Source organism: Brassica oleracea, chromosome C7, assembly GCF_000695525.1.
Source record: "Brassica oleracea var. oleracea cultivar TO1000 chromosome C7, BOL, whole genome shotgun sequence".
NCBI lineage: Eukaryota > Viridiplantae > Streptophyta > Magnoliopsida > Brassicales > Brassicaceae > Brassica > Brassica oleracea.
This window is the reverse complement of record NC_027754.1, coordinates 35,063,094-35,076,483: the sequence shown is the minus strand read 5'-3', so window position 1 is coordinate 35,076,483 and position 13,390 is coordinate 35,063,094. Positions and strand designations below refer to the sequence as shown.

At 34.7% G+C, this 13,390-nt stretch overlaps 2 protein-coding genes across 3 annotated transcripts; one reads left to right on the top strand and one right to left on the bottom strand.

The window, feature by feature from the left end:
- Window positions 1-5,923: 5,923 nt before the first annotated feature.
- Window positions 5,924-7,800, top strand: LOC106301351 (protein ALTERED XYLOGLUCAN 4-like). Its single transcript, XM_013737724.1, has 3 exons — window positions 5,924-6,290; window positions 6,603-6,883; window positions 6,964-7,800. The coding sequence occupies exons 1-3, from the start codon at window positions 6,062-6,064 to the stop codon at window positions 7,729-7,731; spliced, it is 1,278 nt and encodes a 425-aa protein (XP_013593178.1). The 5' UTR covers window positions 5,924-6,061; the 3' UTR covers window positions 7,732-7,800.
- Window positions 7,801-8,016: 216 nt separating this feature from the next.
- On the bottom strand, window positions 8,017-9,213 carry LOC106301352. 2 transcript variants are annotated; one of them, XM_013737725.1, is made up of 2 exons: window positions 8,482-9,213; window positions 8,017-8,139 (listed from the first exon to the last, which is right to left on the bottom strand). In XM_013737725.1, exons 1-2 carry the CDS (start codon window positions 9,011-9,013, stop codon window positions 8,117-8,119), a joined length of 555 nt encoding a protein of 184 aa, XP_013593179.1. In that variant the 5' UTR covers window positions 9,014-9,213; the 3' UTR covers window positions 8,017-8,116. The 2 variants fall into 2 exon arrangements, with proteins under 2 accessions (XP_013593179.1, XP_013593180.1); XM_013737726.1 differs by lacking the exon at window positions 8,017-8,139 and having other exon boundaries at window positions 8,289-9,211.
- Between the last annotated feature and the right edge of the window lie 4,177 nt (window positions 9,214-13,390).

Below are 13,390 nucleotides of genomic sequence, written 5' to 3'. Positions count from 1 at the left end.
CTTATAAACGTTTGTCTGTCTCATCAGTCCATCCAAATTAAGAGTGGTTCAAGGTGGTGTAAAATCAATACTTACTGTTAATGGGTCCTGATCTCCAAGAATGAGTGGGAATTGCCACTGAATTGAAACCAATAGCTGATCAATAGTTCAAAATAGATTGTTGCAGAATACGTATATTTAAGCTCAGAAGTAGTTGAATTATGAGGCAAACCTTATAAACGTTTGTCTGTCTCATCAGTCCATCCAAATTAAGAGTGGTTCAAGGTGGTGTAAAATCAATACTTACTGTTAATGGGTCCTGATCTCCAAGAATAAGTGGGAATTGCCACTGGATCCCCCTCCCCCTCCATCAGTAGAGTATAAGAAGAACCAAAATATATTCTCATAATTTATACTATTCTTTTTAAATGACTATAAAATTTTGGACTCAAAAGATCCGTATATCTCTGTAGGACGAAGTTCAAACTATGTTAAATTAATTTTCTTTAGAAAAATATATCCTTCTCAACAAGAATAAAACATCCAACCCCTTGAACCTGTACTAATTGATCAAAGAGTTTAGTATTGTGTTTTGGTATTTTTAAGGATTGTCTTATGGTTTGTACGTAACTAATGACTATTCATTCGCAGATTTTATGAAAAGGAAATATACAAGAAAGGAAAAAACTGATTGAGTTCATTTTTATATTTTTATGCTTACAAACACACAACAAGAATTGTCTGCAGTCACTAACGATTTCTCTCAACTGATACTTTTCTCTGATTCAAAATCTATTGTTAAACCCTCAACTTCTCTTTGTCAACAGCTGAACTTCATAGCTTATTGTTTGACTGAACGTTGAGGATTATGGTGTCACTTAACACCACAAATATGTTATAAATAAAATTTGTTAGCTTTACATCTTAGACGAGAGTGGCCATTTGGTTGAAAAGATTATCTGTGAACCAACAGATCCGGTTTCAAAACCAACAGATCCGGTTTCAAATTCCCCTACTGACACTTTTATTATATAATAATTGACCCCTCATAAAAAATTTCTTGAATTCGCCACTGGAGCTGTAGGTTCGAAATTATCTCATTCTCTTTTATCCCTCGTTTGGGCAATGTAACCGCTGATTTTGTAACTAAGTCAGGTTTTCTTTCTTTTGTAAACGCTCCCTGATTTTGTAACTAAGTCAGGTTTGCTTTCTTCTGTAAACGCTCCCTTTGAGGAGTAATGATATCTTCTATTTTTCATAGTTCTAAGCAATCATTTGGTATGTATATTAATCATTTAGACTAGTATTTAGGTATGTCTAGATTGAATTATCATGCATTAGTCCACATACATCAGGTGTTGGAGAAGCTATTTAGTAGATTTGGAGGTGATTGGAAAACTTTGGAGTCAAAATGAGGCGTAGACAGATTTTTGGGCTAAGTATCATAGAGGCCAGACCGTAGTGACTTCAGGTGGTCGCTATATATGAAGCGCGAATCACAGCGCCCAGGCGTAGCGGCATGGTGTAGTCGCTACGAGACGGAAGCCTGAAACGGCCAAGTACCATAGCGGCATTACGTAGCAGCCTTCATGAGTCGCTATTGGAGCGCCTTCTACAGCGGCCACCCATAGCGACATTAAATGGTCGCTATGGGATCAAGACTTCTGAAGCACCCAAGTGTCCTAGCGGGCAAGACAAGTCGCTATGAGCATAGGGACCACCTGTAGCGACTTTATCAGGTCACTACAGACGAAAAGACCTAAGTTTTTATGGGCCAACCTAGGTTTGTTGGATTGGTCCAGCTCGTTTTTTAGGCTTCTATAAATATTTTTTAGACCAAAATTTGGACTTATCTTGTTTTCTATCTAATCAAAAACCACTTTTGGGGTGAAAGATCTAATCTTGGTCATTATCTTTTGTGTTTACTTGATTGCTTTCATCATTAATCATGTTTAGACTTAGATCAACTAATGATTTAGTGTCTACCATGATAATATGAGTGAGTAGTCATCTTTGGATTCATGGGTTAGGATGATTAAGTGATGATCTAGAGTGTTTAGAGTTAGAATAATATGTTTTTTTGCTTGATTAAGTGATCTTAATGCTAATCTAGATTTGACATCTTTAGATTAGAACTCTAGACATTTCATTATCCGGAAGGTGTTCGATGAAATGTCTGAGCCAACTCAACTTGCTCTTTGCTTACCCTACCAAAGAGATTTGATGCTAGGGAAGCCTAGATAGTTAAATGACATGTTCTTAATGATTGCTTGATTGACATAAACCAAAGGCATTTGATGTTTAATCAATAAGAGTAAATAAACATTTATCTTGACAAAGAACTTGTTTAGGATTGTTGTCTAGACTTAAAGAAATATGTTGATTGATACTTTGCCATTTTAGATTGGATCTTAGTCATTTGAAATCAAATTTCTAAACCAATGATTCCTCCTTTATCCTATTGCTTGAAAGTTTGTTAATTTATTGTCTTAGAGTCTTGTTAGTTAAATCTAATCACTTCATTACATTGAATGCACTTAGCTTAAATATGAACATGTATTCTCTTTGTATTGAAACCACTTAGAATTGGATTGACTCTTAAATACTACATTGATTTGAATTATGATTTAAATAAAGTCCTTATCAAGTAACTCTGTTTCAATTGCAACCAAGTGGTTCATAAAAAAAAAAAAAAGTTGTCTACAATCTACATGGACTTGGTTACAATACAAGATTATTAAAGTGCAATGATGGTCTGATGGAGTAAATTGTGGTACTATGTATTATATATATGACATAAAGTACTACAACATATAACGAAGAAGTTTTCTCTTACAAAGAAAAAGTTTATTGATAGTTCCATTTTCAATTGTACTTACAAGTATCACTTAAACAAAAACACTATCCAAACACGTTCAAGGATGTATACATAACCCAAGAACTCCTCATAGTCCCTTAGCCTTATGTTTTGTGTTCACATATATTGAACCCTAAAATTCTTATGCTTGATCTTTTAAGGTGGTGCCAAATATAAAGCACCTCATTACCTACTTATACTAGTGGATTTCATGGTTCCCCTATCCAATTTCTCAAAAAAAGAAATATTCTCATATCTTTCTTATGGAATATTTTCAAAATTTCTACAAATTATTTCTCAGTGATTTTGTCCTCTACGATGTAAATCTTTCCTTGCTTAACCTCCAATTCTAATCTATCTTTAGGCCTCCAACTCCAGTCTTCAAGTCAAGTATACAGTTTCTTTTTCTGTAGCATTTCTTCTACTAAGTCATGTAATATTTCACGACTGATACATAATCACTTCCAGGAATTGTTTTTCTTCGGCTTCTAAAATTCAATCTTTACTTGTACTAACAGTTTTGATGATCTCTTTAATGAACATAATTTGGAATAAAACTCTACCTAAAAGGCTAGAGTTGCTTAAACATTCATGTATAAATTATGAGAGAGATGATGAAAGTTCTTGACGAATGACGATCCAAAGTTGAATACCTAGCATTTGATTAGATTTGTGAATTTGAGCTTGTCATGTGCGAACCTGATTCAAAATACAGTAGAACCTCTATAAATTAATACTCGATAAATTAATAATCTCTATAAATCAATAAATTTCGTCGGTCCTAACTTGGACAGATTAAAAATTTGATATAAATCGATAAAATAATAAGATAATATTTTTTTAGAAAATTCTATGTAAGTATATGGTCCCATTATAATTATAAATTAATAATTTATATGTATTCATATTTTATATAAGTAAGAGTTTATTATTATACTGTTTGTTTTATATTCACAATAAAATTATTTTTTATTTTTTCTTAACACTTAATATTTTTTTGATGAGATTTAGTAATATTATATCTAAAACAACATTTAAATTCTATGCAATATATATTATTCAGACCAAATAATATAATATAATAAAATTAATATAAATGTTAAATTTTGAAAAATAACAATGAATGTCTATATAGTAAAATCAAATATTTTTCTTATCTTATAATAAATATATATTAAAATAAAAAATCTAAATAAGAAATTTTTTGTAAATTAATATTTTTATAAATTAATAAAATTTTAAAATCTCAACATTATTAGTTTATAGAGTTTCGTTCCATTGTACAACTTTCTTCTTATCAATGTGATATGCATAACGTATACATCGAAGAACAGTATTGCAGTTAGCAAACATGATATGGAATTATGGATACGACACATTTAATTTTTTTTAAAAAAAATTTTGTATTATAACCAAAATAACTTTTAAAAACGAAAATAGTTTTTTTTTTAATCTAAAATGTATACGTATCGCTGCATTTGTTAGATGAATTATCCTTCAAAATTATTGAGATTCCCATCATCGGCTCTTATCTCGAACTAACAATTTGTATACTATCATCTAAAAGCCTTTCGTCATAGAATTTGTTTTTATACTAATGTAAATTAGTTCTCATGTACTCTTTTTTTTTTTGAAACACAGTTATCTCATGTACTCTCTTCATGAATATACAGTCTAAAATCAGAACCAAATGCTTATTTCTTCCACATTCTCTAACCGTTCTTAATAACCAATTCTACCATAGTCATCTTACTAATTGGTAGCCATATAAGCGATTTGTTTCCAACCACAACTTTTGGCAGCTACAATCGAAGCCAAATTGTGTATGTTGTTCCGAATCAATGAAAGCTCTCATAATTTTAAAAATCACAACAATTAGACATGTTCAATCCTGATTTGGTTCGATTTTATTTTTTGTTTTTCTGTATTTCGGTTTTATAAAAATCAACTACCACATTGGAACCATATTTAATTTGGTTTGGTTCAGTTTATATATTAGTTTTCGGTTTATTTACTACACAAAAGGATACAAAGATTCAACCTTTGTGGACTTATAGAATTGTCGAACACCAAGCAAACGCAGGAGGAGCGATCTCCACCATGTCGGAATCCATTGACGAAAGATGTGAATGAACCGACTGGACACGTGTTGTCTTCTCATGCAACGAATTTCTGACGTGGACGCACATGTGGCGCCATGGAGGAGTGAAAGAACTCTTCTTTATAATATATAAGATGGTAATATTAGCTAGATTATACGTCAAATTTTAAATGGTGAATTTAAATTTTAGATTTCGATGCTGATATGCAAAATATTGTCCAGGATATTGAAAATCCAAGTTTCTTAACTTGAATATATTAAATCAAATGTTTTATTGATTGTATAACTATTTCAACTTTTCAATGTTACTTTAGATTTTCTAGAATTTCACTTTTGCTAAGTTCAGTTATTCATAAGTATTTTACATGGCAAGAATTTGTCATTCATGAAAGACTTACAACCAACAATAGCTATATTAAATTAATTAAAATATAATTTTGAGCATTTCCTACAAACTTTTTTCTATTGTGTTTGTTATTTTTATATGTTTGATCAAAAGAAATTTATCAATGGTAAGTGAAAGCTGATCATTTCAACTGTACATATACTATTTTTATTAAATGAAAAGAGTTTTTTTTTTTTGTTTTTTTGCGAAATCCACCTCTCAGTATTTTATAAATTTCTGCCGAGTACTAATGATAACATTTGTGTTGAAAATTTGTTCTTAAAATTCAGAAATCTATTTTATATCAATCAAAAAGTTGGGATATGGCCAAAAAGGAGAAGAATGATACGCGTTACAAAATAAGTAAAGAATTATACAAAAAGTGGCAACAGATTTTCTACAAAGAGGAAACAAGAGATTACGCCGTGAAATATGCTTTAACGTATATAAAAAAATCCACATGCAAACCAACACCACCTCGTCGAAGGCCACGTCTCTTCATCTGACGGCTGCAGTTACATCATCATTGAAAAAGCAGTCAAAACTATATAAAAAGAAAATAATCTTTAAAAAAAGTAGTCACACAAATTCATCCATAAATCACCATTATTAACCTTTTTTTCTCCTTCCTTTCATCTTTCTAAAATTTTCATTTTTACAACCAAAAACTAAAGTTCAAGAAAACACAGAATAAAGGAATAATCTCTTCGTGTGTTCGTGTATATAAATAGATTTACATATGCGTGGGTATGATTCTTGGGATGATCGACATGCAACGATGAAATCATCATCCATTTTCCGAGAAAGTTCAGACAAAACAGAGAGATGGATTGTAACAAACATGGCAAGATTATCACCATTCGTCTTGTCTTCTCTTTGTATAACTATCTTCTTCACAGGCTTCTTTGTCTTCCATCAGAATCCTTTCATCTCGGATCAAAACTTTCTCACCCTGCACCCTCAAATCGGTAAGGTATAACAATGAGAATATAAAACATTTTCAAACAAAAATCTTGTATATAGTATATATATACGTATATATATGGTTTTATGTTGATTAATATGAGGATTGTAGATTATTTGTACCCTTACAAACGTGTATGATTTTATGTTGAACTAGTTCATGTGTTTTGCTTTTGTCTGAAACCTCTCAGCTTTGTAATGATTCACTTTTTGTTTGTTCTTTTGATAAAGTCTCAGAATTTTGTAGATTTGTTTTTTTTTTAATTTAAAATTTTATTGATTTGTGTTATCTTTTGTTGTTGTTGTGGTTTGGTTAGATCCTAAATGTGATTTGTTCAAGGGACATTGGGTTCCAGACAAAAGAGGATCTCTGTACACAAACTCAAGCTGTTCTACGCTTCCTGACTCCAAGAACTGCATTAAACATGGGAGATTAGACAGAGATTTCTTGTTTTGGAGATGGAAACCTGATGGCTGCGACCTTCCTAGGTTTAATCCCAAGGAGTTTCTCAATATGGTTAGAGGCAAGAAGATGAGTTTTATTGGTGATTCTGTAGCAAGAAACCACATGGAATCTCTTCTTTGCTTGTTGTCAATGGTGAACTTTAAATCTTTTTCTAAGGAGATGTATCTTGCTTTGTTTACAAGAAAATTGAATAATAGTGTTTACTTGCGCAGGAAGAAACCCCTAAGGATATCTACAAAGATGGAGAAGACAAAAACAGGATATGGTACTTTCCTAACCATGATTTCACACTCTCTACCTCTTGGACTAAGTTTCTTGTGGAGGAACATGAGAGAGTAGACGGTAACAAGACCGGAACTGGATTGTTTGATATAGATATTAGCAAGATGGATGAAGGATGGTTCAAGGGTCTGCCAAATACAGACATTGCTATTGTCTCGGCTGCTCACTGGTTCTTCAGACCAATATTCATACACCGAGGAGATGAAACCCTAGGTTGCATCTACTGTAACGAACCAAACATGACACAGCTTAGTCCTGACCAAGGGTTTAAGCTTGTTTACTCATCGGTCTTTAAGCACATCAACGAGTGCCAGAACTGCAAGAGTGATTTAGAAACCATCATGAGGACCATTTCACCTGCCCATTTCGAGAATGGTACTTGGGATACAGGAGGATCGTGCAGGAGGACGAGCCCTTTTGGTGTTAACCAGATAGATCTGCAGAGCAACGAGATGAAGATCAGGACATCTCAGATTGAACAGCTTGAAGTTATAACGAAAGGCGACCACAAGGGGAAGAAGAAGTTTGGTGTTTTGGATGTGACTAGGGTTATGCTGATGAGACCAGACGGCCATCCGAATAGTCACTGGGGTAACAAATGGATGAAAGGTTACAATGATTGCGTCCACTGGTGCTTGCCTGGGCCTATTGATGCGTGGAACGACTTTCTAATGGCGATACTTAGACAGTTAAGATGATCATTCATGGATAAACAAACAAAAAGTTAAAACATTCTTTCACATTTCCTTATGAATAAGTACCATCAGATTTTTTTTTTTTTTTTTGCTTCTGCTTTTAGATATCTCTGTTGTTACATAGAGTTTATACAATACTCAATACCAGTATTCTAAAGATCTGCCTAGTCGGCAAATCGAATCTAAACAATTTTTGTAGACATGTGTTTTTTCTTGAAATCGGTCTAGACATTCGAAAAATTGGTCTACCGTTTAAACAATAAACTTCTATAAGGCCTCCAACCACCACCACTTAGCAAGTTATTGAACATTGCCTCAATACAACACCCATCACTTTCATTTACCTCATATACATACTTGCCCCAGATCTTCTGCATAAAGTAATGATTCACGCTGATAAGCAGTTGAATCCTGCAAGACATGGAACAGAGAAACAGCTTCGAGCAAACCATATTGGTGCAACAAACACAAAAGCATAATCGCTCGCTCAGATTAATAAATAATCCGAGTTTTAACTCTAATCTGCAGAGAACATTTCAAGCATATGGAGAAGCTCTGCAGAACAAGAAAGATCAAATCTTTTATATAAAACCTGATCCAACACAATACTGAAACAGACACAAAACAGCTAAGTTCTTAAGCAAAGTACATAGCTTTCTGTACTGTTCCATCAAATTACATAAACCCAATAAGCTAAAAAAACCAACATTAAGACACAAACTGAGAACAATCAAGACTACTCCAAGTTGTTACCAAGAGCAAAAGAGAAGACTTCACGAACAGGAGAGAACTCAACGACCCCAACATCCATCGCATACCCACTCACGGGCATCTTCAAGTCCCTCAACACCGAGAAAGCCTCAGCCATACGAGCCCGAGGCACATCGACCGCCACGGGACAGAACGGGACCCACGAGTCCTGACGATACTCCTCGCCGATCTCGAAACCTTCTTTCCTCACAGCGTCGATTAGCTGAGCCTGGAGCTGGAGGAGGGAGAGGGAGGGCGTGGGGGAGAGGAAGAGGGCGTTGTTGTCGCCGGAGAAGCTCCCGATGGAGGAGAAGGAGAGAGGGAGAGGCTCTTGCTTGGACGCGAAGGCTTTGAGGATGGGCTCGAGCTTGGAGGAGTCGAGGAAGGAGGTGGAGAGGAGGGTGAGGTGGGGGCGGGACTCGGTGGTGATGAGCTTGGTGCTGATTTGGCGGCGGGCGAAGACGTTCCAGGCTTTGAGGACTTGGTTCTCCAGCGCTGGGTCGAAGTAGAGCTCGATCGCGTACCCTTCTGACATTAGATCTGAGAGAGGGTTTTTGATCGGAGAGAGAGCGATTGAGATTTGGGAGAGTGAGAGTGGTGGAGAAAGGTGGAAGCTTGACAGCGAGAAGACGAAGGGGGAAAGGGGAAAGCTTTTAATTGGTCTGGATCGAATGAGGAAGAAGATTGTTTTCTCAAAGGGGAAGGAAGGAAGGTCATGAGTACCTGAATTATTCAGAAATTAGTTAGAGATCTAATGTAAAACAAAATAAATATTCGAGGAGTAAATAACAATATCTAAACTGTACTCAAAATACTTTTTTCTACATACAATTTCTCACATTCAAATTACACTAAAATACACTTATCACTTTGAGACATACCTTTTTTTTGTCAAAAATACTCGTATAACCTTAAACTAAAGAGAATCTCTATTCTCTTATTATTTCATTTAATTGTCATAATAAACTATATATAAAATTCTCTATTTTTTAAGATCCATGTTCATATATATTATATACATTAATGTGTAAACAAAATATGGACGTGGACACCAAAACGTGGATAACAGAATTATAAATTAATTGTGGACATGAACATCTTAACATAATTATAAACTAGTTGTGGATATGAACAATATTCTTTCAATTCCATTCATCAGCTCAGAATCTAAATTAAACTCTAATCAAAATTACATTCTTCCACATCATGACAAAGCGCAAATTCCTTAGATCAGAAATCTATAACATGCAAGATCTATTACTCTCCGACAAAAGGTAAACGCTTCTTCGATTTTTCTCTCCGCTCATACTCACAATATCATTTCTTTCTCATTTTGATTGAAGTTTAATTGCAGATAATTTATCAATTGAGCTGAAGAAGCCAAATGTTTGTATTGAATATAATAGAGTCCTTGTCCACGTTTTACGGTATAATTTTAGTAACATGAATCCATGTCCACGTATTGTTGTATAGTTTTATGGAATCAAAACAGAGAGTTTGTCCACGTTATCTATTATAAACACATTAACATCACTCATCCACACATCACACATCCACAAATCACCCAACTACGCATCATTCGTCCACAAATCACCCATCCACAAGTGTCATTTCCATTAAGGGCAAAATTGTCCACAATCTGTTGCTCTCCACAACAAATTGTGTCACATGTAAAAAGTGTCTCTAGATGTAATAGAAAGTCAAAAAGTGTCTCTTTGTTGTAAACTTAAGGATTATAATCTGTAAGTTCTTATCATTAATCATAACATATGGTACCCTTATATATGGGAATTACAAAGAGATAAAAGGAAAGACATAAATATGGAAAGTGTACAAATACAAGGAAAAAGAAATTAGGGTTTCTCCTTCTCTCTAAGTCTAAGCCGCCTCTCTCTCTCTCTCTCTCTCCTGCAGCCGCCTCTCTCTCTCTAGGTATTGGGCCGGTCATGGACCGGGCCGGTTATGGACATCCACAATATGATTTATAACACTCCCACCTTGATGTCATAACCATACAGGGATGGTAATACGCTTTAGATGTTGCCTCATTAAAACCTTACCAGGAAAACCCAGTAGGACAAAACTATGGTGAAGGAAAAAGAGTAAAACACGTATACTCCCCCTGTTCTGAACATCACTGAAGATCTTTCAGTCTACGCATCACAATCTGATGCGTGAACTTCCTGAACGTGCAGGTATGAAGTGATTTGGTGAACATGTCGGCTTCTCGCACTCGGTCATCCCACAATTTGATCGGACATGTTGGGTCATCGACCTCAACCAGACACACTCGCGGCTGGCCTCATGTATGGCCAATATTTCCGAATGGTTCGAATATGTGGCCGCGATCGTCTGATTCATGGAACGCCATGATATGGCCGTACCTCCATGTGTAAGGACATAGCCTGCCTGTGATCGAGCATTGTGTGGATCTGATAAATAACATGCATCAGCAAAGCCAACTAAACCATCTTTGTTATGGTTAGTATAAAATAGACTCAAGTCTTTCGTTCCTTACAGGTAACGAAGAACATGTTTAATCTCGTTCCAGTGCCTTTGGGTCGATCATGAGCTACATCTAGCTAATAGATTACGACAAATTATTTATCTAGCCTTGTATGGATCGCCAAATCCGTCAAAACTTTATGGCACTTAGACATGGCATTTCGGGACCAATGATCTCCTCATTTTCTTCATTAGGGCCGAAATTATCTTTTTTTTTTTTTAAATTGAGGGACCTTATAAATATGGGACTTTTCAATTCATAAACTTAGTCCATATCAAACTTCTTGAGCACGTTATGTATGTCATCTGATGCATAAGGATTTTCTTTTCAAGGTGCTCAATGTATAATCCAATATATAATCTTGTTTTCCCAAAACCTTTCATGTTGAATTCGAATTCTTTCTTGATGTGTTCTATCTTTGGGAAATTTCTCCAGAGGTTCCTAGGATATTCAATATTGTTCTCGAGAACTTGATGTTCGGTAGTTCGATACCCTCTGGAACTTTTACATAAATTTTGTTATCCAGTGGACCGTATAGGTATGTATTTTATTTGCCAGACTTATAAGGAATCAGAATGTCGTTGCATCCACCACATAGGAGTATGTCTCCTTTATAATTGATTTCAGGTCTTTGTGGGAACCTTATGCAATTTCGCCATTCTTATTATGTATTCTCACCAAAAACTTATTTATGTCCAACTAGTTTGACTACATCTCTTCTCTTAAGAGATTTCATATACCACGTCTTATAGCATTATCAATTTGCTTAATCAATTTCTCTGAGTGCACTCTATGATAGACGTTGGTTTCATGATCCTCGCTTTTGTCAAGCGCTTTTGTATTCAAATATTATATCATCATCGACGTCGATATTATTTTACCGGTTCCATTTATAATCTAGACATGACATAATGAATTTAGATCATATTATTTTTAGGTACGTGATCTTTGTTCATGGTCTTGTCTAAGGTTTCCTTTGGACAACCTTAATTTCAGATCTGCCATTTCAATTTTATGCTCTTCTTATTTTCGAGTAATACATATATGAAACCGTCTTATCTTAACTAAGTCCAATATCAATTTTATTAGAGCATAACCCGCTGGTATATTTCAGTTTGGGTCATCAAACATGTCTGGCAATTGACTTGTTCAAGTTCTGAGAATAATTCATTATTTGGACTCTTATTCTATATTCATATTTGAGGATCATTATTCATTCTCGAAATCGTTTACCAGCTTATTATTTGTCTCCCTGATGTTGGATATACAGATTTATCTAATCCATGGCTTAGCCTTAATCATATCACCCGTGGCCTTATGTATTCTTATGGAGATTTATATCCAACGTATACACTTAATTCAATTTCAGATCCAATCTTATAACTTTGTGGTGGAGCAACTTATTTAAGTTCTCTATATGGGAACATTAATTCATGACCCTTTATCAAATTTATGGGAAAGTCTCTATTTGTTCTTTCGCATTATGCGAACAAATTTTGCTGCAACTTATAAGGATTCATAAATCCACCGGTATCACCAATTACTCTTGCAAACTTATTGCAGATTTTGACAAGGATATGTACAACCATATGTCGTCATATATGATCAGTCCATCTGTGGGTGATCAAGCCCACGAAATTCCTTGCTTATTTTCGAAATATCATGGTGAATACTCTTATTATCAATTCCCTTATTCAAAGGGGCAACATATCTTAAACCATTCAATAGAATGTCGCATACTTAACCGGAATGACATGACCGGTTTGCCAATCATTAATCTCCATATAATTTTTATGGTGTGCAATTTCATTTTTCAGATTTGATTTTGGCCGAGTTCTATTTGGGCTATTGTTGTCGTGGATGCTTAACTTATTTAGGGATTTTGGGATTATCTGATTCTCCCCCTCGAGATAATAACACTTAATGTTCATTTTTCTCGTATTGAATCCCAAACTTTGGTAATTTAATATCAATTTTTTTTCCCTTAGACAGTAATTTTGAAAACATCATGCATTAAATAAATCAAAGTGTGCAACAAATAGCCAGAAATAAATTAAGTCTGATTAGATTAATAGCGGCCAAGATGATTTTATTAGTTTCATATTTGGCCAATAGAAATTTCAATTTGGCCAAGGGATTTCCTATTTGGCCAAGGTTTCACCTTTATGGCCAAGGAAAAACGGTTAATGTTTGTCTTTGACCAAGCTTTTGCCTTCGGTCAAGGTCATTTAAGGTTGGCCAAGAGAATTCAGACTTTGCATTTGATCAAGATTTAAGCTAGGCCAAGCTTTACATTTGGTCAAGCTTTACATTGTTCATTAGGCCAAACATAAGTTTCGGCCAGGCCAAATCCGAATGGTTCTAGGATTCTTATAGATTTCGGCCAAGGAGTAATTTTATGATCAG